Source organism: Panulirus ornatus, chromosome 51 (assembly GCF_036320965.1).
Source record: "Panulirus ornatus isolate Po-2019 chromosome 51, ASM3632096v1, whole genome shotgun sequence".
Classification (NCBI taxonomy): Eukaryota; Metazoa; Arthropoda; class Malacostraca; order Decapoda; family Palinuridae; genus Panulirus; species Panulirus ornatus.
Genome location: NC_092274.1, coordinates 486714 through 514686, shown reverse-complemented (window position 1 = coordinate 514686; position 27973 = coordinate 486714). Strand labels below are relative to the sequence as shown.

Below are 27973 nucleotides of genomic sequence, written 5' to 3'. Positions count from 1 at the left end.
CAAGTTTTATCATTTATTTGTTACATCGAAAAATTAATCACAGATTATTTTCAAGTTTAATGTGATATAATAAATCTTTTCTCGTTATAATCAATGTGATTCTCCTGTAATTTTTTTCATAACAACAAAACTATAAGTCTAAAATTCCAGCCACACCAGTCAGATGCAGAGTTGTCAAGGTCAGTAGGCACTGGCAACATTGCCTCCATTTTTGCTAGAAAAGCTTCTCCTGCCTCATCTTGGTTAACATTCACTCTCTGCACTATCCGAAGACAGATAATTATTATGAAAAGATTCAGGATTGTCTTCTGATTGGTTCTCTAAATCAAGCTATAAGCCACTCAATTTCCTTCCCAAAACCTTATGAAAATTTGCTCTCATTGGTATGGCTGGAGGATGAGTGACAGTGGGGATAAATTATTGTGCACTGGCCCCTCAGCCACCATCCAGGCTCTGTATGCAGCTTTGAAATTAAGGTGCAAACTCAATGCGTAAATATCCTTTTTGAGGTGTTGCTCAGCTCATGTACATGTCCTTCTAGAGACATTAAGGGGTTAGAACTCAAACAACCTACTTTTTCTTTTTAAGATCCTCAAATCTTTTGGTTAAGTCATCAAAATCAATATCCTCCTTAGTTTCATTTGGATCTGGCAAGTTGGCTGCCCCTGGAAGATCTGGAACATTGGGTAGGTCAGGAAGTGCAAATTCAGCACCACCGTCACCAAACTTTGATCGTGGAGCTGGCTTGGGTTGTTCACCATCCTGTGAGCCAAAAAAAAAAAAAAACTAATAATAATAATAAACTTGGGATAACTAACTTAAATGATGTGAAGATAATACCATATGTGAAAGAAATACAATATGGGTAATCATAAAATGTCTGAAATATTTTATCACTAATTCAGCACGGTGATTTGATCAAAGCTGGCACATCATAAATCATTTCTAATGTGTTTAATTTCACCTGGTGAAATTCACTACTATGTCAGGATTTAAATTACCTTTAACCCCTTACCTCATCAGTTCGGTTTCCTTTGCAACTCTGTGAATCTGTTTTTCCAGCTTAGGAAAAAAAAAATTTGATTGATGAAAAAGTCACATCACAAGTATACTTTGTCCTCTATTATCACTCTGTATAGAGGTTTTGTAACTGCATCAGCACAGGGTGGTGATGCAGAAAAACCTGAGTGTCAAGGCTTGAGTATGGCCAGAGTTTCAAGAAAGTTGCTACTCCACATTTTATCATTTATTTTACTGGCATCAAAATCTGATTACTTATTATTTTAAGTAATATAACAGATATAACAAGAGTCTTTCTTGCTATATATAATCATTGTGATTCACTGAAAATTTTTCACAACAGCAATATCATAAATGCTTGTAAAATTCCCAGCCACACCAGTCATACACAGCGTTGTTAAGGTCTGACAGGCACTGGTAACACTACCTCCATTTGTGCCAGAAACACTTTCTCCTGCCTCATCTTAGTCAACTTTCAATGTTGAATAAGTCAATGCCTATGAAATAACCCTCCACACAACTCAAAGACTGACTATTAATATTTATTCAGGATCTTCTTCTTGGTCCTTTAAATAAGCTAAAAGCTGACCAATTTCCTTCTTCAGATACTAAGGAGAATGTACTGTCATTGTTATGGTTGAAGGATAACTAATGGTGGGGAGATATTATGACACACTGTCAACTTAGCAACCACCCAGGCCTGACAAACGACCTTGAAATAAAGGAGCAAAACCTGATGCATACATTTATGTCTAAGGGAGTCACTTGCCTTGCATTAATGTACAACTGGAGGAGTTAAGAGGTTGAAAGAATGTTTTTATACAGTCAAAAGTTAATTAGAAATGCAGTCCCATTATCATGGCAAGCCATGCATCTGGACAAAATGAACAAGACTAAATAATTGCATGCTATGGCAAATACTACCCTGGCAACCCCATTAAATTTCCTAAAATTGAACCTTAATCTCTTGGGTTGTGATCATTATCCTTTACAAATAAACTAAAGTATACCATATGAGCATGTAATGTACAACAAATATTTGTTCCTGAGAGAGAGAGGTTTCAATGTGGAACACATGAAACATGTATACAGCACTCATAAATTTCAGTGGCATCCAAAGCTACAGTTTTATTACATGACAAATGCTGAATTATCAATGAAAGGTATACAGGAAGGAATAAGGGCAGACAGTATGAATTGTGTATATATGTATACGTTGAGATGTATAGATATGTATAAGTGCGTGCATGCACGTGTATGTATATACATGTGTATGTGGGTGGGTTGGGCCATTCTTTCGTCTGTTTCCTTGTGCTACCTCGCTAACGCGGGAGATGGCAACAAAGTATAATAAATAAATATACATCATTTATTATACTTAACTGCTCTTTCTATGGTATGTTTGAAGGAGTAGTGGTTTCAACGATGTTATATGGTTGTGAGGTGTGGGCTATATATAGGGTTGTTCGGAGGAGGGTGGATGTGTTGGAAATGAGATGTTTGAGGACAATATGTGGTGTGAGGTGGTTTGATCGAGGAGGTAATGAAAGGGTAAGAGAGCTGTGTGGTAATAAAAAGAGTTGTAGTTGAGGGAGCAGAAGAGGGTGTGTTGTAATGGTTTGGTCACATGGAGAGAATGAGTAAAGAAAGATTGACAAAGAGGATATATGTATCAGAGGTGGAGGGAACGAGAAGTGGGAGACCAAATTGGAGGTGGAACGATGGAGTGAAAAAGATTTTGAGCGATTGGGGCCTGAACATACAGGAGGGTGAAAGGCGTGCAAGGAATAGAGTGAATGGGAATGATGTGGTATACCGGGGTCGACGTGCTGTCAATGGATTGAACCAGGGCATGTGAAGCATCTGGGGTAAACCATAGAAAGTTTTGTGGGGCCTGGATGTGGAAAGGGAGCTGTGGTTTCAGTGCATTATATATGACAGCTAGAGACTGAGTGTGAACGAATGTGGCCTTTGTTGTCTTTTCCTAGCGCTACCTAGCATGCATGCAGGGGGAGGGGGGGGTGTCATTTCATGTGTGGCGGGGTGGCGACGGAAATGACTAAAGGCAGCAAGTATGAATTATGTACATGTGTATATATGTATATGTCTGTGTATGTATATATATGTATACATTGAAAGGTATAGGTATGTATATGTGCATGTGGACATGTATGTATATACATGAGTATGAGGGTGGGTTGGGCCATTCTTTCGTCTGTTTCCTTGCACTACCTCACTAATGCAGGAGACAGCGACAAAGAATAAAAGAATATAAAAATATATATGCTTCACATGCCCTGGTTCACTCCATTAACAGCACATCGATCTCAGTGTACCACATCGTTCCAATTTACTATTCCTTGCACGCCTCTCACCCTCCTGATGTTCAGGCCCCAATTGCTCAAAATCTTTTTCACTCCATCCTTCCACCTCCAATGTGGTCTCCTGCTTCTCCTTGTTCCCTTCACCTCTGACACATATATCCTTTTTGTCAATCTTTCCTCACACATTCCCTCCATATGTCCAAACCATTTCAACACATCCTCTTCTGCTCTCTCAACCACACTCTTTTTATTTTGAAGATGCTGTAAAAGACAATAGCTGGCATGCACTATTTGGACTTCTTTTTATGTTGTATCTAGTATAGTTACAGAAGAAAGAGTAGTTCCTAATGCCTTCATTAATTAAAAATTCGCATCTTTCTTCTTCATATTTTGTAGACTTGGAGATTCAGATTCAGAAAATTTCAGATGAATTACATCAACAGGTTTTACACTTGTCATGTTTTGTTCTTTGAAATTTTGTAATGAATTCATATCTTGAAACATTTCACCTTTTAAATAGAACTGAATGAAAATGATAAACTGGCCTATGGTATGTAACCTGAATTAAATTCCTTTACCAACATAGTGCTTATTAGAAATTTTCAACAAAACAACAATTCCATATTACTCAGTCACATCTGATACATTTAACTTTTTGCTTATATAAATTCAAGAAAATTAAGATTCCTCAATGCTCCCAAGACTGTCATCCCCTAACCACCAATTACTTACTCCCAAAATTCCACTCACTGATATATCCACTCTTGAGTATCTAAAATGCAACAATTCCTCTTAGTTTTCCAATCAAACTCCTCGATGCTCCCAGGGCCAACACTCCTCATCCACCTTATAGTTCATTCCTAAGGTTCCATTCAATGACATGTCCACTCTTATGTATCTAAAAACTACACTTCCTCTACATTTTCTCCAATCAAATTCTCACCCCAAATAACCCATCTCTCTCCACTGCTAAACCTAATTACATTGCTTTTATTCACATCTACACTCTACTTCATACTTTTACAAAGAGTTATTAATAATCACATACTTCAGTGATATTCTGATAATAAAAGGGATGAGTGGAGGCTTGTCAAATCATATAATAATAATATTAGGTTAGAATACAAAGATTAGAAATGCTAATAAGGCTAAAAGCAAAAAAAATAAAGAGTAAATCTAAAACTCAAATTTTAAGATAAGTCAAAAATAAGCTGAGATATATCAATGAAATGGTACAAAATGAGATTGTGTGGTGATTTTCTTTTCATGTTGAAGGCTCCAGTCACGGACAAAAGTCCACATCAAGGCCAGGCCCTAAATGAAACACAGAGAATTATGAAATATAAAAAGAAAAGAGAAGGGAAAGTATTGATCAATCTTATGAGTGAAAACTATCTTTTGAAATGTGCTAGGTCATAGTTACTGGGAAAGAAGATATCAAAAATATTATGCAACCCCAGGACCCCTTTTATATGTCTTTTGCAGTTTCTTGGCAGCACTCCAAGCAGGAGAATGTGCTATACATCCACTGACACAAATATAGTCTTATGGAAGATGACTTCTCATTGGTAGTGTAAACACTTGCAGGTGTAGTCTGGTAACACCTATGTAATGTTTTGTGAAGAACAAATGAAATCTAAGGTAGAGTAACAAGCATATTTATACAAATAAAGCAACACAGGGTTTTTGAATACTGTAGCATAAAAATATGGACTAATAAGCTCAAACAGCTATCAAATAATCATAGGTCAAGTACTCAGACACCTTGCATTCAGCTAAATGGAAAAAATGACAACTCATGCAAGTATATCTGTTAAAAGATGCGAGTTGTTTGATACTCCTGTAATGTTGCTGGATGGGTGCGAAATCAAGCTTGTTTACTAACTACTATGATCTACTAATTTTGTAAACCCTAATTAGCCATGCAAACTTGGTACTTGTCAGTGACTGATGTTCAGATGAGAGGTATGGAAATGAGATTGGTGCTTTTGAAGAGTTCAGGTACAAGAAATAAACAGATAGAGATCAAATATATAAAAGAGTAATTCCGAGATTGTGAAAGAGTAACAAATTTATCATGCGCATGAAACATGAAGGAACAAAGGCTAAAAATATGTTAAATAATGATGAAGTGAAGCTTATAATGAGGTGACTAATGTAAGGTATGAGTAAAGACATGAAAAACACATAAGTATAACACAAGCTACAAATGAGCTGAGTGATTGAAAGCTAAGATGAACATAAAATTATGAACATAAGTAGGGTAACAGAAAGAACTGATGAGGAGGCAAAAAATGAGTTAAGAAATGGAATTCTTATATGAAAGCAATAGAGGGTGTCAGGAAGAGCAAAGGGTAAGAATATGAGGACCGATGAACTATATGTAGGGATAAAAAATTCTGGAATATAAAATATTCTAAGGAAGCCTAAGGGTTCATGAATGAGTTCAGAAATATTGAAGTTTAGGCAGTTTTTGTTATAATAGCAAATACTTGGAATCAAACACTTAAACACTCTATACATGGAAATACAAACCACCTTTAGGTTGCCAGCACCAGAGCTTACATCTGGTGGGAACTGTGGGCGGGCAGGCTGACCACCGATGGGTATACTAGGGTATGGAGCATTTGGAACAGGGCCCATGTTGCTTGTGTGGCCCGAAGGTAAAAAGGAGGAATATTCAGGAGGGGGAGAGTTGTCTGGCCCCATCAGCTCATCCCACTGTCCACTCCCACTTACATTCTACAAGAGACAGGGTGCAGTCACAGCATGCTAGTACTTCAAGGTGCTTCACAATACAACTTTAGAGTACAACATTCACAAATTAATTGACTGGCAATGTATATTTTTAAAACATTGGAGCATCATCATAATCTTTACAGCCTGGCTTTAGGTTAGGTATGTATAACAGATGGTCCAAGTACAAGACTACAAAGTCCTTCACTCTCTCACCTAGATCACAATATCGGAAACAAGAAAAGTGATGGTATGAAACATATGAACTATTATGAGAGGGTGAAAGAACTCAAATTTTACAACCTAGAAAAAAAAGATACATGATAATCTATGCATGGCAGCAAAGTGAATAGGTCAAGAATACTATTGCAGATCTGAAAGTATTTTGGCTGGAGAGATAAAAATTCATTCAGTCTGCAGTACTACCTGGAAGGGCAAGTATGGGTATTATAGGTACAGTAGTCCTAACAGTGATGTACGGCTGCAAAGCATGAGTTCTGGATGAGAACATATACAAGAGGGTGAATGCGTTGAAAATCAAATGTTTGTGAATATGATAAGTGAGAGGTGTATTACTAAGAAGAGTATGATTGACAAAGTTGGTGAACTGAAATGGTTCAGATGTATGGAGAGAATGAGTGAGGAGTGGTTGACAAAGATGATTAATGTGTCTGAAGTAGAGGGGACAAGAGGGGTAGCTAAATGAATTGGAGATGGAAAGAGGGAGTGAAAAGAGTTTTGAGTGCTCCAGGTATGAATATCTAAAAGAATGTAAGGCACGTATGGGATAGAGTAAACTGGAGTGATATAGTATACAGGGGAAGGCATGCTGTTAATGGATTAAATCAAGTGATCAGGGGAAACTGCATAAAAGTTTGTGGGATCTAGCTGTAGAGACGGGGCTCTGCTTTTAGTGCATTGCACATGACAGCTAGAGAGCATATGTGAGTGAATGAGGCTATGATTTCAATTGCTACTGATGCCACCTCTTTATTGCAGCAAGTGGCAAATATATAAAAAATAATATATATATACACTCAAAAATACAAGAGTCCAATAAAGAGTTGGAATTATTTTTCACTGCAACACCAGGAAAATAAGAAACATAAATGGAACCAGAGAGACATAAAATAAAACTAGAATTATGGCTGAGGCCAGTCCTTTATGAACCTCTGACTGACAATTTCGTGTGGTGCACGATAGCAGTAAGAAGCAGTATGACTCATCAAGCAAGACATGCAACAAGTGTTACACACTAGCCCTATCATTCTAGCAAAAACTTCGTCATCCATACTTGTAAAAATGTAGGTTTTCAATTACTGAAACACAAGCAGTTTCAAACTAAATGCCAATTCTTCCAACCCACCAACCCATTCTATGAACAAATACAGCAAAACTGGAAATCCCACAACACAGTGTTCAGAACAATTGCTGGCAACCTAACAACTGCAAACACCCAAAACATGAACAACATATATTCTTCAAAGGGACCTCAACATGCTTGGCACCTAGTTCTTTGCAAAAGGACAAGAAGCTTACCAAGCAAACCACTTCACAATCAACCACCAATATCCTAGCAAATAAAAAGCTTACCCTTGATTTACAATCCAACAACCTAAACTCACAGCTTTCCCCTCCCCCAACTAATATAACCTTAACAAAACATATACACACAGTAATGACTAAGCAAGCACTAATACCCTTCCAATCCAATCTTAAACTTAATTCCACAAAACATAAATCCATCTGACACTGTGCTTAATCATGTTCATGGGATGAACCAGGATATATGTAGTGGTCAAAGTAAAGCTTGTAATAGTTTGCAGAGCTCAGCTGGGATGGTAGTCAGTACATTATACATGACATGAGCAAATTACCGTGCTAAGGGGATAGATGCAATTGTGTATTATAATGAATGATAAAAAAATCATTACTACTATAATTTTTAAGAAATCCTCCCCTCCTTTACAATCATTGTTTAAAATAGAAACAAAAAAAGAAAAGCCAATATTTTACATGAAGGCTCAATTCCTAATGCAACTTCTCAATGGCAAGAGAGGCCAACAAACACAAAAGTCATTATCATTATTAACATTGGCTGAATGAAATGAGAGTCTTGGTTAGGGTTAAAGATATTTCAGACAGAAATGGTGGAAGAACGACTGGGGACTAGATGTAAGGGAAGTATTTTGTTTATGGAGGTAATGTGAATGGACATGTTGGCCTCAGTTTACATATGTGCTTTCTATGCAAGCTGAAAAATTAAGTCATACTTGTGTATATATGGAAATGTACATTCCACTTAGGCAACTACAAATGGGTTAAGGATGTTGTGTGTGACTTTCAGAGGCCATATCTTTCTGATCCACCCAATGAAAACTGGGAATGGAGTTATATATGACAACTGACAGTGAGAGAGAAGTACACCTCAGTATGTTTTTAGAGACTGTGAAAATGGTGGAAAGAGTTCAATGGAAGTCAAACTTGTACTTTTCAAGGAACATTATAACACAAAATCTATCGATCTGTCATTATTCAGGTTATTCCCTAATTATATACCAGGACTGGGACCCATTAAGACTCTGCTCCTAGTAAAATCATTATCATATTTACCAATTGAAGATGGCACTCCTAAATGATAAAAAGGAATTGTCCTGGGTGAATATGGTGAATCTGGTAATGGATAATATCATCATGCTTGGTGTACAAAATTTATTGTCACACAATGCTGTGAGGAATTTGCTATTATTTAGAGAAGTGTTCTCTTGTATTTTCATTCATTCTCTGTAAACATCGGCCAAAGTAACAAAGTAATATATCTGGCAAACAGGAACTAAATGTACCATAATTTGTACCATTCAGCATCGTCTTTGTAAGAAAAATTTAATGATGATAGTGGATTATTTATCTACATATCTTATAAATGACACCTAAAAGGAAACATGGGTACTGCCACCAACTAATGATTTATGTTTACCAGAGCATTATGAGATAAACAAGAATGTTATAAACAACTACAGTCAGTCACTGAACATTTGTCAAAACTTTCAGTAAATATGTATATGACTGCTTGGTGCATAAGCATGACACATCAAAAGTAAAGAAAATATAACACTGAGAGCCCTCACCTGCATGTTATTGCTAATCTTCTCTGGCAAAGGGTCAGCAGAAGGGTCAGGTGGAGGGGGGCCACCTGGTGGAATGTTATATGTCCCCATACCACCAACCGGGTAAACTGGTTGCCCAGGAACATTAGGTAAATTCATCACTGGACCATCAGCAGAACCCTAAAATGTGAGTTTAATTATTTCTCTGACAAGTACAGGATAACCAGTGCTTACTCCAATGTTTCATAATACAGACTTGGTCCAAGTTATATTCTAAAACTCTCTTAATAAACTTTAGTTTAATAAGATAGATCTATTCACCGAGACCTATATCTATCTACCTTCAATCAATTCATCCATCTATGTTATCTCCCTATTCCCATTTACATGAGATACATTAAGTGCAAAAAGCCTTTCAATTCACTCGAAGCTCCTCACTTTAGTCCAATATGCTAAAGTGAACATGCATTTCCACACTACGCAATAATCATAAAATAATGGTACAAGTGAAAAATCGAAAATACATAATCCTTAGGATCAAGCAATTATATATTCTAAAATTTTACAGATCTTAAAAACATGAACTTAAAGATTGTGGTCTGAATACTGTAAATGGAACACAAAGCTAGAGGAAAGGCGAATGCTTTGCTTTATTGCTTCACTATTCATCAAATAATGTTATGAGAATTATAACAAAAACATTATATATATATAATATCAACTTGATATTAGAAACCCAAAATTGTAAAGGGGAAGGAAAAAGAATGCAGAACAAGAGGACACATATCCATCACTACACCCAGCACTATCAAATGTATGTTTTTGGTGCAGTACTTTGGAGAGAATTTATAAAATTACCATAAAAAAATCTGTACTTTGGAAAGAATTCATAAAATTACCATAAAAAGATCTGAAAATAAATAGAGCTTTACTACCATACATTCAAGCAGCTAGCTAAATGCCAACTTTGGAAACTTTATTGTAACGAACTACAGATTTTGGGAGTTGCAGATTTTAAGTCATGAGCTAAAAATACAATTTTTTTTTGTAGTTCACTGGCCCAAAAATATGTAATTAACAATATAATAAATACTTTATTAGGTTCCCCTCCCTTGATGCAGTCCTGTAGCCAGCTGAGAGTACTGTCTAAAAGATTCTCAAGTAATTCTGGGGAAAACTACCTAAGCCGCTTCAATGCCACCTCAAGCTTTGGTCCAGGAGACATGTTCATATCAAATAGTCGTAGCTTCATGATGGACCACAGGTTTTTGATTGCATCAAGTCAGGGCTGTCTCCTAGTCAGTCCTTGATATAATTCACCTGACTATCAATCACCGATTGTATAACAGACCTAGCAATGTGGCAATGAACCCCATCCTGCATAAATACTTATGCTTCTGCATAAGTGGTTTACTTTCACATTCTTGGGTAAGATTACCAAATCACCAACACCAAAGCTGAATCAGCTTTAAACCATAAGAGGTGGAGGATGTTTTGCAGTCTTTTTTGTGACAGTGACAAGTGTGGGTCAGAGTGGATTGGCCTGCATACCCTGCCTCTAGTGTTTCCAGTCACAGTAAATGTCAAATCATCACTCCACAACATGGTTTTCCATGTTTCCTGGTCCCAAACACTGTATTTCTTGTAAAATTTCATTTGTTCATCATTCTTGGAGGTGGTCAGCAAGGGTTTACGATGGGCATGAAATCTACAAAAACCTACCATTAAATACATGAAATCTAAAAAAGCCTGCCATTAAGAAGTATTTTATGAACATTTCTTAGCAAGACATGTTCAAGCAAGTTAAGGTCTTCTTAATTTCATGTGTTTTCAGGGATGTGCAAGCCTTAACTTATCTTGCAATCACTTTACAGGTCCTAGGAGACATTAATCTTGGCCTTCCAAACTTGGGAAGAGGAGCTGGTAAAACAGACTTCCTTAATCCCTTACACCACTTGAGTCTTTGGACATTTCACTGGCAGACACCTGTTTACTCTCTATTATATTTGAAATTATGCTTTTCTTTCTATAAAACTATCACTGTTGCCATGTCCTCCTTTGTTGTAACTCTCCTAAGGCATAATGGGATGGCACAAGAGAGCTGATAAAAATGGACGAAAATGGAGAAAAAATACCCAACATGCGGTGGACAATCACAACAGACATGAGCCCTGTGGTTGGTAAACACAAACTGATGGTTATGACACATCATCACATTACTGCCAAACATATGATTAATGCTGTTGATGCACAACTCAACATATTACACTTGTGAGGGTCTCTATATGAGACATGAAATTATTTCCAAAAGAGGTTAAGTCAATGGCCCTCTTGCCCCTAAAATTTTGGAGGAGACTGAAGACATTTACCCCTATATTTGTACAGTATGCCATTTCTGGCATTCAAATTCTTGTTCAAAAAGTTAAATAAACATATCTTCTGAAGAACTGAGCACTGGTTTTTCTATAACACAACTGCTCATTTACAGGAAAAAGGAAGAGCATAAAAAAAAAAATGCATCTGCAAAGGCAGACAAGGTTTAAACAGAAGAGAAAATTGCAAAGAAAAAACAAAAGTCAAGGGAAGCAAAGTTTAAAAATATCTACAATCTGATGAAAAAACTAGTAAACTCTCAGATAAATTTTGAGCATAAATATCATTACACCACTTCATAATCTTATTAAGGAAAGAATTAAAAGAATGTGAAAATATGATTACAGACAACTTACAGACACACTAATTTGTTGTAAAGTTATTACAGTACCATTTGGAAGCTACTGCTGACTCCAAGTGCCTTTGGCTTAACAAGCACACAGCTATGATGACTGCGTCCAATAGGCGGTAGTAGGATTGGCTTCTCATAACCAGCAGGGTTGTCTGTCAGGACTAAGTCAATGGTAGAGTTCATATGTGTGGGTTCTTGCACAAGATTAGTCATTTCAAGAGAAGAGCAAAGGCGAGCACGGGACAGGTTGTTAAAGTCACCAGCAAGAGCAATTGATATGCCTGGGTTGCAAGCACGAATATCTATAACTGAGTTGACAATATGATCCATCAACAAAGGTCCAGTGGCTGCTCGTGGGGGATGATACAATCCCCCAACTATGAGTCTACCATCTACATTCACCCAAATACACTCGAGTTTTGAAGGACCTTTCAGCTTAACTTCATATGGCTTCAGCCTTTCAAGAACATACACTGCTACACCACCACCACGACTCTCACGGTCAACACTGAACATCTCGTACCTGTCTAAGTTAAACTGACTGGCTGGTCGTGTTTCTGAAAACCAAGTCTCACTAACCACCACAATTTCAGGCTTGTGTTCATTGATAAGTTCAACAAACTCATCAAAACAATTAGTAAGTGATTGTGGATTGGTAACTAAAAGAGATGGCAAACTTAGCACATTCTTCAGAAGTGCTTCACCAGTCCACATCCCCGGCAAGGGTTGCATTATCAACGTGGCCTTTGAAGCTGAAGCAGGATGGACCGCTGGAACTGAATGTGGCATTTGCAGTGGATCCATAACTGGTAACAGTGGTCCATCTTTTGTTATTTGAGAAGATGGCACCTGGTAGGGCAGTTTAATTCTCATTACTTTCTTATTAAATCTATCTTAAAGTAAGTCCTAACTTCTAGCGACTATATATCATCAGTGTTGTCCATCTTAATTTCAAATACCTTACACTGCAATGCTTAATCAATTTCTATACGTAATATATATCAGGCTGTTCAAGTCAACTAAATATTTCAGATCAAGAAACTTATCTTAACATGCAACAGTTATATCTTTGCAAAACATCAATCTATACTTCAAACAGATCCACAGTAAGTCTTTATAAATCAGAGAAATCATGATTACCTGAAATTAGCAAAAGCAAAAGTAATGCAAGCCAGAAACTGCAGACTCTTACAATATAAACACCATGGGATGAGAGTTGGGCAACTACTTCAGCCATCTTCCAAATCCCCACTCTTCTTTCCAGTTTCACTTCTATGAACTAAGTAATGGATACCACTCAATACTTTCCCATCAATGCTGGAAAGCTCCATAGTAAACTCTTCATGTCAATTTCGCCTGTTATATATGAGGGATTTCACAAGACTAAACAAAGTAGTATTCAAACTGAACAATCCATATTAACAATATCTCCCATTCCTGTGCTTTAAATTTTTCAGCTCATGCGCACACTGTGCTACAGCAGTTAAAGTACACACTATCTGGTGTTTTGTGGCACTGGTGATTGTTTAGTCTCTCCCATGTGCTTTCTGGCACAGTGTTGCATGCTGGTCTTAAACATCTGTTTATTATGAGCACCCTGGACTACTTTTGGTGACTATGGCCACTTTCAAGCACTGTCAGAAATTGCATAACATTCCCAAAAGCCATGTACGTCTTGCATGAAGGGCAAGAGGAAAATTGTAAGCCTCTACAAGATGAGGTTGTGCAAGAGGCTCACAAAAGATGAGTCCAGCGTGGCCCTTACAAAGGACTTCATTGTCATTTGCTTACTTGCTTACATATATTAATATTTCCTACACGTAAAAATATCTACAAATTTTTTTTAGATTTCAATATGCTACAATTTGTGAATTATTTTTTTTTTTTTGCTTTGTCGCTGTCTCCCGCGTTTGCGAGGTAGCGCAAAGGAAACAGAGGAAAGAAATGGCCCAACCCACCCCCATACACATGTATATACATACGCCCACACACGCAAATATACATACCTACACAGCTTTCCATGGTTTACCCCAGACGCTTCACATGCCCTGATTCAATCCACTGACAGCACGTCAACCCCGGTATACCACATCGATCCAATTCACTCTATTCCTTGCCCTCCTTTCACCCTCCTGCATGTTCAGGCCCCGATCACACAAAATCTTTTTCACTCCATCTTTCCACCTCCAATTTGGTCTCCCACTTCTCCTCGTTCCCTCCACCTCCGACACATATATCCTCTTGGTCAATCTTTCCTCACTCATTCTCTCCATGTGCCTAAACCATTTCAAAACACCCTCTTCTACTCTCTCAACCACGCTCTTTTTATTTCCACACATCTCTCTTACCCTTACGTTACTTACTCGATCCAACCACCTCACACCACACATTGTCCTCAAACATCTCATTTCCAGCACATCCATCCTCCTGCGCACAACTCTATCCATAGCCCACGCCTCGCAACCATACAACATTGTTGGAACCACTATTCCTTCAAACATACCCATTTTTGCTTTCCGAGATAATGTTCTCGACTTCTATACATTCTTCAAGGCTCCCAGAATTTTCGCCCCCTCCCCCACCCTATGATCCACTTCCGCTTCCATGGTTCAATCCGCTGCCAGATCCACTCCCAGATATCTAAAACACTTTACTTCCTCCAGTTGTGAATTTTTTTTTTCTTTTTTTTTTTGTCGCTGTCTCCCACGTTTGCGAGGTAGCGCAAGGAAACAGACGAAAGAAATGGCCCAACCCACCCCCATACACATGCCTTGATTCAATCCACTGACAGCACGTCAACCCCGGTATACAACATCGCTCCAATTCACTCTATTCTTTGCCCTCCTTTCACCCTCCTGCATGTTCAGGCCCCGATCACACAAAATCTTTTTCACTCCATCTTTCCACCTCCAATTTAGTCTCCCTCTTCTCCTTGTTCCCTCCACCTCCGACACATATATCCTCTTGGTCAATCTTTCCTCACTCATTCTCTCCATGTGACCAAACCATTTCAAAACACCCTCTTCTGCTCTCTCAACCACGCTCTTTTTATTTCCACACATCTCTCTTACCCTTACGTTACTTACTCGATCAAACCACCTCACACCACACATTGTCCTCAAACATCTCATTTCCAGCACATCCATCCTCCTGCGCACAACTCTACAACTCTATCCATAGTCCACGCCTCGCAACCATACAACATTGTTGGAACCACTATTCCTTCAAACATACCCATTTTTGCTTTCCGAGATAATGTTCTCGACTTCCAAACATTCTTCAAGGCTCCCAGAATTTTCGCCCCCTCCCCCACCCTATGATCCACTTCCGCTTCCATGGTTCCATCCGCTGCCAGATCCACTCCCAGATATCTAAAACACTTCACTTCCTCCAGTTTTTCTCCATTCAAACTCACCTCCCAATTGAATTGACCCTCAACCCTACTGTACCTAATAACCTTGCTCTTATTCACATTTACTCTTAACTTTCTTCTTTCACACACTTTACCAAACTCAGTCACCAGCTTCTGCAGTTTCTCACATGAATCAGCCACCAGCGCTGTATCATCAGCGAACAACAACTGACTCACTTCCCAAGCTCTCTCATCCCCAACAGACTTCATACTTGCCCCTCTTTCCAAAACTCTTGCATTCACCTCCCTAACAACCCCATCCATAAACAAATTAAACAACCATGGAGACATCACACACCCCTGCCGCAAACCTACATTCACTGAGAACCAATCACTTTCCTCTCTTCCTACATGTACACATGCCTTACATCCTCGATAAAAACTTTTCACTGCTTCTAACAACTTGCCTCCCACACCATATTTTCTTAATACCTTCCACAGAGCATCTCTATCAACTCTATCATATGCCTTCTCCAGATCCATAAATGCTACATACAAATCCATTTGCTTTTCTAAGTATTTCTCACATACATTCTTCAAAGCAAACACCTGATCCACACATCCTCTACCACTTCTGAAACCACACTGCTCATCCCCAATCTGATGCTCTGTACATGCCTTCACCCTCTCAATCAATACCCTCCCATATAATTTGCCAGGAATACTCAACAAACTTATACCTCTGTAATTTGAGCACTCACTCTTATCCCCTTTGCCTTTGTACAATGGCACTATGCACGCATTCCGCCAATCCTCAGGCACCTCACCATGAGTCATACATACATTAAATAACCTTACCAACCAGTCAACAATACAGTCACCCCCTTTTTTAATAAATTCCACTGCAATACCATCCAAACCTGCTGCCTTGCCGGCTTTCATCTTCCGCAAAGCTTTTACTACCTCTTCTCTGTTTACCAACTCATTTTCCCTAACCCTCGCACTTTGCACACCACCTCGACCAAAACACCCTATATCTGCCACTCTATCATCAAACACATTCAACAAACCTTCAAAATACTCACTCCATCTCCTTCTCACATCACCACTACTTGTTATCACCTCCCCATTTGCGCCCTTCACTGAAGTTTGAAGTTCCCATTTGCTCCCTTGTCTTACGCACTTTATTTACCTCCTTCCAGAACATCTTTTTATTCTCCCTAAAATTCAATGATACTCTCTCACCCCAACTCTCATTTGCCCTTTTTTTCACCTCTTGCACCTTTCTCTTGACCTCCTGTCTCTTTCTTTTATACGTCTCCCACTCAATTTCATTTTTTCCCTGCAAAAATCATCCAAATGCCTCTCTCTTCTCTTTCACTAATACTCTTACTTCTTCATCCCACCACTCACTACCCTTTCTAATCAACCCACCTCCCACTCTTCTCATGCCACAAGCATCTTTTGCGCAATCCATCACTGATTCCCTAAATACATCCCATTCCTCCCCCACTCCCCTTACTTCCATTGTTCTCACCTTTTTCCATTCTGTACTCAGTCTCTCCTGGTACTTCCTCACACAAGTCTCCTTCCCAAGCTCACTTACTCTCACCACACTTGTGAATTATATAATGCATTATAAAAGTACTAAAATTAATGGAAATTTATCTAAAATGGCTGATTCTCCAAGCATTTTGAATAATGGAGATGTTACTGTACAATATTGAAAATCACCTTCTAAACAGAAGACATTTACTTTGGTACTTTGTCAAAATTATGCATCTGAGACCTATGCACATTGTGATTTGTCAGAAATGTTGGATGGACATTCCTTAAGCACAAGATAAACTATCAAAGAAAGTGATTATCCATCCACCCGACTCCTGACTACCAAGAACTTCCCTAATTAGGAGCCAGGATATTGAAATGCCAATCAGCACACAAGCTACTTCATGAAACTTACAGTAACAAAATTCCAACATGAAGGCACACTAGAGTAAGTTGCCAGAGTCACCAGCTTTAAAAATCATCCCTAAGAGCAAAAACAAAATATTCAAGAGATGAGAGGATTAGTAATCCTAGATCTCCACAACTTATTCACATCTACAGCTAATGCTAATCAAAGTATACATCTAAAAAAGTCTTTTATGCTTGAAAATCAACAATGGAGACCTTATACAGATTCATTTGCTTACATATCTTTAAACAAAGCAAAAGATGACACTTTCTGACAAGTGACTTCTGCATATATCACTCACATTATCTTACTTCAACAAGGAGCACTAAAGTTTTCTAATAAGTCAACTATCTCCACAACCAGCAAAATAAGTCGGATACACAGCCAGTGTATTGCAATATGCCTGAAACAAATGCTACTGAAACAAATGCTACTCAGCAGTCTTCTGGTTTAGAGGTAAAGGGTTTCAGGCTTGCAGATGGACACTTAAAAAGAGAAAAAACTGTTCTGAAAAGACACCAAATAAAGCATAGCTGACTGCAACAAAATCTAAACTTAATTAGAGCAAAAACTACCTTAATCAATTCAATCTTTTTCTCTGCTCTACACTTATCAGTTTTTATTTCCTAAAATAACATCTGCTAAGTGTGGCACTAGATTCTTGCATTTTTTAATTTGTCACACCAAGCTGCTATTTCTTGCCCTCTCAGGAGGTGCTACCATCACTTGAGAATAACTTGAACTTTTTCACTCTTACTCATTTATCATATGTCATAAATCCTTTACAATTCATTCTTATTCAGTGCACTAATTAGGGTCATCCTCACTGTAAAGCAGATCTACATGTACTCAAGAACCAGCCTCTGAAGCAATATGATGTCTTTCTCATTAATCAGTGACTACATAAACTCATAGGCCTTTTCTTGCTTTATTCAGATATGTAGAAGTTGAAAGGTAACAACAGCGAGACTAGCTCCCTGCCCTCAGAGCCTAATATCCTGCTCAGCTCTCTGGCTCTCATTCTACCTCCCTGCCGGCTGGACACTTAAGGAACTATTTAACCACTTATCTTTGTTGATCTGGATGTATGACACCTCATGTGGGAGTAAGGAATATAACCCTAAATCCTTTACAAAAGACTAGACATATCCTGTAATTACAGTAACTTCCTCTTCTGACCACATCCTTTACTCCAAACACAGATTCTGTGAATGACTCAAGCAAAGTCACTATGAAAAGCATGATGGAAACAAAAATGAATACTCTATCTTATTACGACAGGAAAAGAATACCTGATATCTTATATACCAAAATAATAATATGAACCCAGTTTGGTTGTTCATTTTTTCAATGTGTGGTGTACAGGTATATGTTTATAGGGTGATAAGTCTGATGCTACATTCTTTATAACAGAAAACTGCACTTTCTGTACATTGCATCACAACTCTCCCATGAAGTTAACTAAGGTAACGCTAACAATGATGAAAAACTTAGAAATAACCAAACAACCCAATGGCAAGTCTGCTGCCTCTCTGAATTTAGCATGCACAGGCAATATTCAAAAATGCATAGATTAAAAATGCTGAGGCTAGTGACACTTAAAAGGTAAATACTTAGAATGGCAAAAGTGAGACATCCTTTGATTGGTAAAATGGGATATATTTTGGCAATCTGTTTAAATCATCTCTACAAAATTTGTAGGAATACTTTTCATGAAGTGGGAGTGAAAAAAGGTTAGGTTTGTTATATGCAAGCTTGTTCTAACTTCATTTTTCCAGGAATGCATTTCTGTGCAAAGTTAGGAAGGCTTATACACACATATCATATTCTGGCATATACAGCAATGTATTTGTCTGAGTGTGTAATTACTCTGTAGAGTGAGGGAGTCTTACATTCTTGGGGCCCCATCTCTTGAAAACTCTCTATCACACAGCCTCTTGAATTTATGTATGCTGTCTGTATTATCTATGTCCTTTGTCAATCTGTTCCATTCATTAACCACCCTCATACTATAAAAGTATCTCTTACATCTTTATTTACGAGTTTCTTACTTAATTTCATGTTATGTTCTCTGTTTCCCGGTCTGTTCAAGAGCAAAAGCTAAAGCTGTGAAGAGGAAGAAAGACAACAATGTTGTCCGGTGTACAAAAGCAAAACAATTAGTGACAAGTTTCCTTGAAGTTGACTTTTGAAAGTACAGTGGAGCCATGTCCAGGCTCAGTGATTCAGCCAAAAATCAACTAGCAATATCAAAATCTTTCTTGAAAATATTTGTCTACTTTTGCTGTAAGTCCCAAATTTTAAAATCACACACAAAAATGATCAAACAAAGGAACATTTGGTACAACAGATTTACTTTTTACATATGAATAGTAAAGGAAGCCTTAAATTTGCATAAAAGGGAAGACCAAAGCATAAACTTAATGTCTTCTCTTCTAAACTGGGTTAAGATTACATATGATGGGATGATATCTTTTACAAGATGCACTTCATATAGACTTAATGTTATGAAGGAAACTCCACTGTACTGTCACAAAAGCCACATTATCCTTGTCATGCCTTACCGGTTCTGGGTAAGCAAAAGGCTGTGGGGCCATGGGTTGTGGTGGGAAGCCTACAAATCCTGTAGGAGGGATATTCATACCACCCCCACCACCACCTCCAGATGCACCACCACCACCAAGGTTATTCTTTTCATCAAGATTAATGAGGGGATCATGGCCCCACTCATCTTCTCTCATCACCTGCACATGGAAATGGAAAATTAGTAAATTATTCATTAGCTGGCGACACCTTCTCTTATACACCCTACTTAGATACCTTCAACAGATCCCTATCACACAAACATTCATTTCTGTATCATTTGCCTTGATTAAAAAATACTATACATGCACTCTGCCAGTACTCAGGAACCTTAACGTGAGCCACACAAAGAACATCACAATTAAACCACTCACCAACACAACCACCATTTTCATGAGAAACTAAACTGCACTCCCATCTGCTTCCAAAGCTTTAATATATTACATCTTCCACTTGGCTTTTGCTAGAATCCTAATTGTCATAAGTCTCACTCCATATTCCAAGTCACCCAAAACACATGAGATCTGATTGTCTATCATCTCACACATTCAGCAGTTTTTGAAAATACTCAAGCCAACTCCTTTTCACATACTGCACAAAATCAAAACTTAATGTTTCATAAAAACAAATGTAAGTCTGCCCCTACTATAATGGATGACTGCTATTACATAAAAGCCAATTGAATACAGCAACTATTAAAGCCTTCCTACTGTGATGATTTGATCTGAAGGAAAGGATGGCTGAATCATTTTTACCTTATAAATAGAATCTATCAGTTCCTCCAGTATAATGGACTATTTTTTTAAGGCTAACACTGTTTTACATCATGAAATTATCAAGAAAGAAGGACAGGAATATATTTGAAATGATACATACCTGTGGGTCAGGCTCATACTCAATATTGTAATTCTTAGCAATCTCCACTAGATATTTCTCCACCAAGACCTTAGGTGGAGCTTGTACACTTAGCTTGTGAATCAATCTCTCACTAATTGTCTGTACCTGCTGCTCATGACATGCCTGCAAAAAGGGGAAGCAGTAAGATCTAAACAACTGGCAGACAATAAAAATTTTTGCAATGAATAAATGTATGAAAGTTTAAACTTTAAAGTCAGGTACATATTGCCTAGTTTACTATAAGAGATATGACCTTTCTGCTCACATGCAAATGTAAATTCAGTGAAAGGCAGGCATACATGAGAAAAATCAATTCTGAGAGAAAGACTTCTTTCTGATACAATCAAGCCCTTCTGAAAATAGTAAGGTAGTAACTAATCAGGCCTAAAGTAGCTGAAAACATACTTCACCACTTTTATAGTGATAAACTCATGATAAATGAACGGGGAATGAAGATTATGAAGCCCTGAACAGAAGAGTTAAAAGAGTGAGGCACATTAGTAAAAGGAAGGCAAATAAGGATCTTGGAAGAAGAAAAATTCATCAGAAACTATTAGAAAATAAGCTATTCTGGACAGAGGTGAACAGTAGTGGATGAGAGGTGCGTGTAAGAAGTGATATTACACTGGACAGGTTCGGGAAAATGCTTTCCACCATTACATAAACTGTCTATTCCTTAAATGCTTTACAGTACTATTACTAAGGTACAGCTACTTTCCCATATGGCTAACACAGTACAATAACCGTGCCAAGAAGTCATGAAAGCAATTAAAATGACAATTTTTGAGTAATATTACCAAATCATGTACACTGGGCAGGACCACAGGTCACAGAGTGATAATTACCTACTAGTTCTTTACAGGAAACAAGTTTTTATACTCATGGGGCCCAATTTCTTGAATGTTCTTTCCTATCATAAGACTTCTTAAATGATATTGTATTTGTGTGTCTATGTGGGGAAAGAATGGGCAAATGAGCACTAAGTGTTCAATTTTTTCACTGCAGTAGCTGCACTATGGGAATGAAGGATCTTGGGATATGTTGGATTGATGTTTGTAATATTATAAGGATGGGTGGTGTTCAGAGCAGAGATGAAAAAATTTAACTCATACATGTCTGGGGAGTCAAGTTTGAGATGGTCTTATGGCTTATGGGGTGGTGTTTGAGACTTATATGAGAGGCATTTGCTTTGTGCCAGACAGATCATTTTGGTGTGTATATGTTTTGACAGTACTGTGTTTGTTGGGGGTGGGGAAAATTTGTGAGTACTGGTTACTGAAGCATGAACTATGGGGAAACTTTCGATGTTTATCTGGGGGTTAGTGTTTACTTATGGAGTGGTATGGACACAAAGGTCTAGAAGGGTGGGACTGTACTGGGAGGGTGTATATTTCAATGTGCAGATGTTAAAAGTTTATGGTTGCAAGGCAGCCACTGGCTGTTCCAAATGCTCTGTTTTGTGTGCTGTGCAGCTCTGGTACATTTCCTTTTAAAATAACTGATGACCAGGCAGGTGAGGTACAGTAGTGTACCCTTAAAATCACTATACACCAAGACTTATTTTTCAAACTATTTAGTAATTTTTGCCATTCTGAGTGAAGGCAACTGTGTGTTATTCCAACCAAAATTTTTAAATATTGGTCACTGATATGAACTATTAGCAGACACAAGGTCATGCTTGAAATAATGAGCTCAGATGAAAAGTGTGCTTTTATGCAGAACCTGAAAAGTTCACAATCATAGTCTGTAAACATGTAGAAGGGTTTGTATTACAGTTGACTGTATATAGCCTCAACAATATCAACTAAGTCCTTTTAAAGTCTGCAGAGGTAATGAATGAGATTCATACTTTTTACAGTGAAACTAAAATTAGTGTTATTCACATACTCTATCATAAGTGCCCCAATCCTTCTTTTCTTCAAGAACACATGAAGACCAGAGAACTATAACACTTTCATGTCAGACCTTAAGAATCCAATTCTACGTACAGCCCATATAACACTAATTAAATGTTATAAAAACAAAAAAATCTCTTTGATGATTCAAAAAATGAATCACAGTAGCACTGTCCCATTAGAAGTGCATTTTTTTCTGATATATCTGACATTTCACTAATCTCACTGTGGTCTTGCCTCTAAATAAGAGCAAATCACAGGCAATTGCCAGTAATTAAAATAATCAATATCAAATTGTTTCACAAAAAGACTTTTTGACCAATGTATTGCTATATTCACAAGAGTCAAAAACACTGACACACAACAACCTAGACAAAATCAGCTGTGGCACCCAACTTGCGAAAAGTGTTTAGACCATACTGTTATTTATAAAGAAATAACAGTAAAACCAAAAAGGAAATAAAACCCAAACTGGATATACAACTGGAGGAGACTTCAGGATGCAATTAAATTTCTCTGAAAGGAAATAGTAGCATGCTCTATTCTATTAAGTCCTCCTTTCCACATTATCAAAATCTAATTTCTCTCCATACTTCTGTTCACTATTTTCTTGGACACAAGATATTCTTCATCCTTTCCCTTCCATATTTCAATAATTTTTTACATGATTCAGCTTCGGTAATATTGCTCATTAACCAATCTTTTGACACTTCATCACAGTGTTCCTCTCTATACACCTATTTCTTTTGGTTCCACATTCCTCTAAGACACTCTAAAATGTATTGGACATCCCCCAGCTTCTCACCTAACTTCTTAAGGAAAAGGTTTAAAACAGCTAACTTTACCCTGTCTGTCTGATTTAACAACAAATTACAAGTAGCACCCAAAGGTCTAACCTACCTGACCGTAGGGCTTCCCATATTTTAGAGTTAATTGATCAGCAATTATCTTGAGTTCTGCTACATCTGTCTGTAGTCGGGGAGCAGCCCAGATGAGTGAAGATATGGCTTCAGCCAGGCCTTCATCAAGGTCTCTGGGGAGGAAGTTTATGTATAAATAACTATAAGGGAGTGAAATGATGTACAAAGCAAATTAATGCAGTTTGCCTCCATTATAAAAGTTTCTTCGAGATTCTAATTCTTTTATGGTAACTGATTGCCTTTTCCCACATTTGTGAGGTACTGCCAGGAAACAGAAGAAGGAAGACCCATCCACTCACATACACATACGTGTAAGTTTGAATGGAGAAAAACTGGAGGAAGTAAAGTGTTTTCGATATCTGGGAGTGGATTTGGCAGCGGATGGAACCATGGAAGCAGAAGTGAATCATAGCGTGGGGGAGGGGGCAAAAATTCTGGGAGCCTTGAAGAATGTATGGAAGTCGAGAACATTATCTCGGAAGGCAAAAATGGGTATGTTTGAAGGAATAGTGGTTCCAACAATGTTATATGGTTGCGAGGCGTGGGCTATGGATAGAGTTGTGCGCAGGAGGGTGGATGTGCTGGAAATGAGATGCTTGAGGACAATATGTGGTGTGAGGTGGTTTGATCGAGTAAGTAATGTAAGGGTAAGAGAGATGTGTGGTAATAAAAAGTGTGGTTGAGAGAGCAGAAGAGGGTGTTTTGAAATAGTTTGGTCACATGGAGAGAATGAGTGAGGAAAGATTGACCAAGAGGATGTATGTGTCAGAGGCGGAGGGAACGAGGAGAAGTGGGAGACCAAATTGGAACTGGAAAGATGGAATGAAAAAGATTTTGAGTGATTGGGGCCTGAACATGCAGGAGGGTGAAAGGCGTGCAAGGAATAGAGTGAATTGGAACGATGTGGTATACCGGGGTCGACGTGCTGTCAATGGATTGAACCAGGGCATGTGAAGCGTCTGGGGTAAACCATGGAAAGTTCTGTGGGGCCTGGATGTGGAAAGGGAGCTGTGGTTTCGGTGCATTATTACATGACAGCTAGAGACTGAGTGTGAACGAATGTGGCCTTTGTTGTCTTTTCCTAGCACTACCTCGCATGTGTGCGGGGGGAGGGGGTTGTCATTTCACGTGCGGCGGGGTGGCGATGGGAATGAATAAAGGCAGCAAGTATGAATTATGTACAGAAAAGGAATTGTAATAATGGCAGAAAGCAGACTCAGTGTGTTATTACACTCATGTTCCATGAGTGTAATAACAAAAGAAGATATCATCTGGTAGTAGAAGGGAGTGTCAATTAAAAATAGTAATGGAAAAAAAGAACCACAAAAGTGAATATCTAAGCAATATAAAAAACCAAATGCTAAAGAAACATTAAATATAACCACCTTCCTTGAGAGTTCCTGGGAAATTTTCAGCAGCAATGACATCAAAACAAGCAGCCTTAAGCATCTTGAATTTGTGCTAATTGTAGTTTCTTAAAAACTCACAAATCAACCAGGACTTGCTTTAAATGTCTTCAAATATACTCAAAGCCTTTGCTTGCATCACAAGTATGCTGACAGGAACATTTTCATGAATTTGATGTTCAATCCATATGCTCAACATTTGTTCCATTCTCTCCATAACTGAACTTTGAGAGTAAAAGGTCTTAGATGCACTGATTAATGTTCCACTCTTGGCATTCTCCTTGATCTCTGCAGTATCACAAATAGTCCGCAAAGTTAATTCACTAACCCCAAAGGCGCACTTACTATCAGCTGTTCATTTACCTTTCTCATTTGACGACATCCATTTCGACAAAGGTGATGGCCTTATGCTCCTTAGCACCACTGGCACCAGGACTTTAAAGGCTTTGGTGGCATGATGCATGAGGCAAAGCACGTGCAATACAGATCATACTGCAACACAAAATACTGTAGCACTATGTGACTATTGACAGTATCTACACCATGCATATACACCCTTCTTGCATGGCACTAGCAATGTTACATCATCACACTGCCAGCCATAGACATGTAAACGGTAAACAGTAAAATTAGCAACTATCATAAACATTTACTTATGGCTGGCTGCTAGCTGTACATACCTCATTCATCTCACAGTTAACTAAGAAACCTAACCTCAAATGCACCAAAGTATTGATAAGAATCAAAAGAGAGTGCACAGAAAGTCCCTGAGGAGTTTCCTTGCATGCCAGTTACACCTTACTAAAAGAAAACTTTCCAAAAATGGTCTAATTCACTAAGAGACAAGTTGTTCATATTCATGTTATGTTGAGAGCTATTTCCTTACTTCATTTGCTGAATGAGACCATAGCGAGCAAGAAGGAGGTCACAATACATCTCTGTCACCTCCATGGCCTCTACTAAGTAGTCTTCACGGATGATATGCTCCACACGGATTTTTGCTCGCTCAGTCTGAAATGTAAAGAAATTTTTGAGTAATTACATGCTTCCCCTTCCACTGAGCAGATGAAGGCAATGGTATATATATACTTACAACTTTTTTGAAAAACAAAAACTCATCTTCACCAAACCCAGAATACACCAAAATTCAATGCACACATTATGAACGCCTTTTTGCTGCACTCTTGGTATTTCCTACTTTCTCCACACACAGATGGATGCATGTTCACTATATTTTGGCTTTTGACCAGACCTACAAATGCAAGTACTCTTCATCTTTGGCAAACACATCTTCACTACACCTTTGTTAAACCTACATTCACTTCACCCTTGACAAATTCATTTTCACTTCACCCTTGATTAACACATATCCATTTCAGTCTAAGGAAACTCATCTTAACTATTTTCAGAAAACCATAGTTGGGGTACTAATGTTTCTGTTATAATGAAAAAAAAGAAAAACAGGACTTCCCATCCACAGACACAACACAAAAAAATTTTCAGTACCCATTTCATCATATTTTGAACGCACTTTTATCGGAAATATACCATTCCTTTATTTCACATTTTCTAGTAAGTACATAGTATTCTAATTTAGAAATATGTCAATGGCTATTCTACTTTGTGAAAAAAATCATTTGATATGGTGTTTGTCAGTGTATATAGCTACTACAGTATGTTTAAGAATCCTAGTTTACAATACAAAGACCAAAACAGCATCATTGGTTTGGAACCTTACAATACGTATCTCAAAATTGGGCAGGACACTGAAAATAAAGGGAACCATGAAGTTAAATAATGTAAAATACGAGGAACAATATTTCAATATCATGAGAACCTATGAACACCCAACTAAATTCTCCCTATGGAACATTTATCTTATCTTCAGCGTTATGCCAGATATATTTCACTGCCAATCACATTCATCTGTTCACCTGCTATATGCCAGAATACACACATCTGTGTCGAGGAAGAACAATGAACATATAGACATTTTTTTCGCATTTTTTGCCATTTCCCGTTTTAGCCAGTAACAGATAAGGAAAAGCCACAATTACTCATATCCATTCCCTAAATGTATTGAGTAATGCATCAATACCATAGCCCCCTATCCCAACCTTCTCCATAACCCTCACCATGTTCATCTTCATTTTGCAGAACATAAATAAAATCCTCCAATTCAGGCTCTGCCCATCTTCTATTATCTAAACACTACACACTAATCTTTCCTACCAAAACCTGTTAATTACCAAAGCTAAAAGCAAACAGGAACTAACATGGATTTCTATCCTTCTCTTTCGTATAAAATTCTTAACTGGTACTGTGTTGAAAGGGAGTTCAAAATCTCTTGAACATTGTCTACAATCAAACAGCAAAATAGATTTATGTATACTGTTTAAATCTAACAGGTCTTGCTGTATTCCATTCATCATGAAACAGTAATTAATCAGGTCGTAATTAACGCGTTTCTTGCTTTTGGTCTCGCTTCATCCCTACATCTCTCACTTTTCATCATTTTCTGAAGTTTTCCCATACTGGCCAACAAAATATTCTTAAAATATGACTTACCATAATATTCTTAAGGGAAAAGATCATGGCACTCACCTTGCCTGTGGTGAGGTAATCAGCAATTTCCTTCCTAGCCTTCTGGGCCAACTCGGTTTTCTTCTTCTCCAGCAACTTGAGCCTATTTATGGCCAACCTTAAGTTGGTCTTCAGTTTCGTATAATTGGGTCCTGAGGAGAACATGGCAAGGGCTTCTTATCACACCAGATCCGGCACGAGAAAGACGATGATACACCTCCCAACACAGCAGTTTGAAGTTTAATTTCTGATATTAGTGGTGACGTGAGGCCCCGTGACCTGTGTTTACTGACTCACTCCCGCGGCAGCAGGAGGAGGAGGAGGTCGGGGGGGTCGCGTTCCACCCTCCATCATCACCTCCGTCAGGAGAAACGTTTTCTCCCACAACCCACCACCTGCTGCACTCCACCTTCACTTGACCCTTACATTATGTCTCTTATCTCTCCTACGTTTTCTCTCGTATATTTC

General features: G+C 38.1%; 1 protein-coding gene across 5 annotated transcripts; it reads right to left on the bottom strand.

Moving 5' to 3' along the window:
* Ist1 (IST1-like protein) lies at positions 1-27905 on the bottom strand. 5 transcript variants are annotated; one of them, XM_071691648.1, is made up of 9 exons: positions 27527-27819; positions 25809-25933; positions 23497-23629; positions 20681-20824; positions 19786-19965; positions 11952-12761; positions 9209-9367; positions 5883-6086; positions 1-762 (listed from the first exon to the last, which is right to left on the bottom strand). In XM_071691648.1, exons 1-9 carry the CDS (start codon positions 27668-27670, stop codon positions 571-573), a joined length of 2091 nt encoding a protein of 696 aa, XP_071547749.1. In that variant the 5' UTR covers positions 27671-27819; the 3' UTR covers positions 1-570. The 5 variants fall into 5 exon arrangements, with proteins under 5 accessions (XP_071547749.1, XP_071547752.1, XP_071547751.1 ...); XM_071691647.1 differs by having other exon boundaries at positions 502-762; positions 5880-6086; XM_071691651.1 differs by lacking the exon at positions 11952-12761 and having other exon boundaries at positions 27527-27905.
* Positions 27906-27973: the final 68 nt, after the last annotated feature.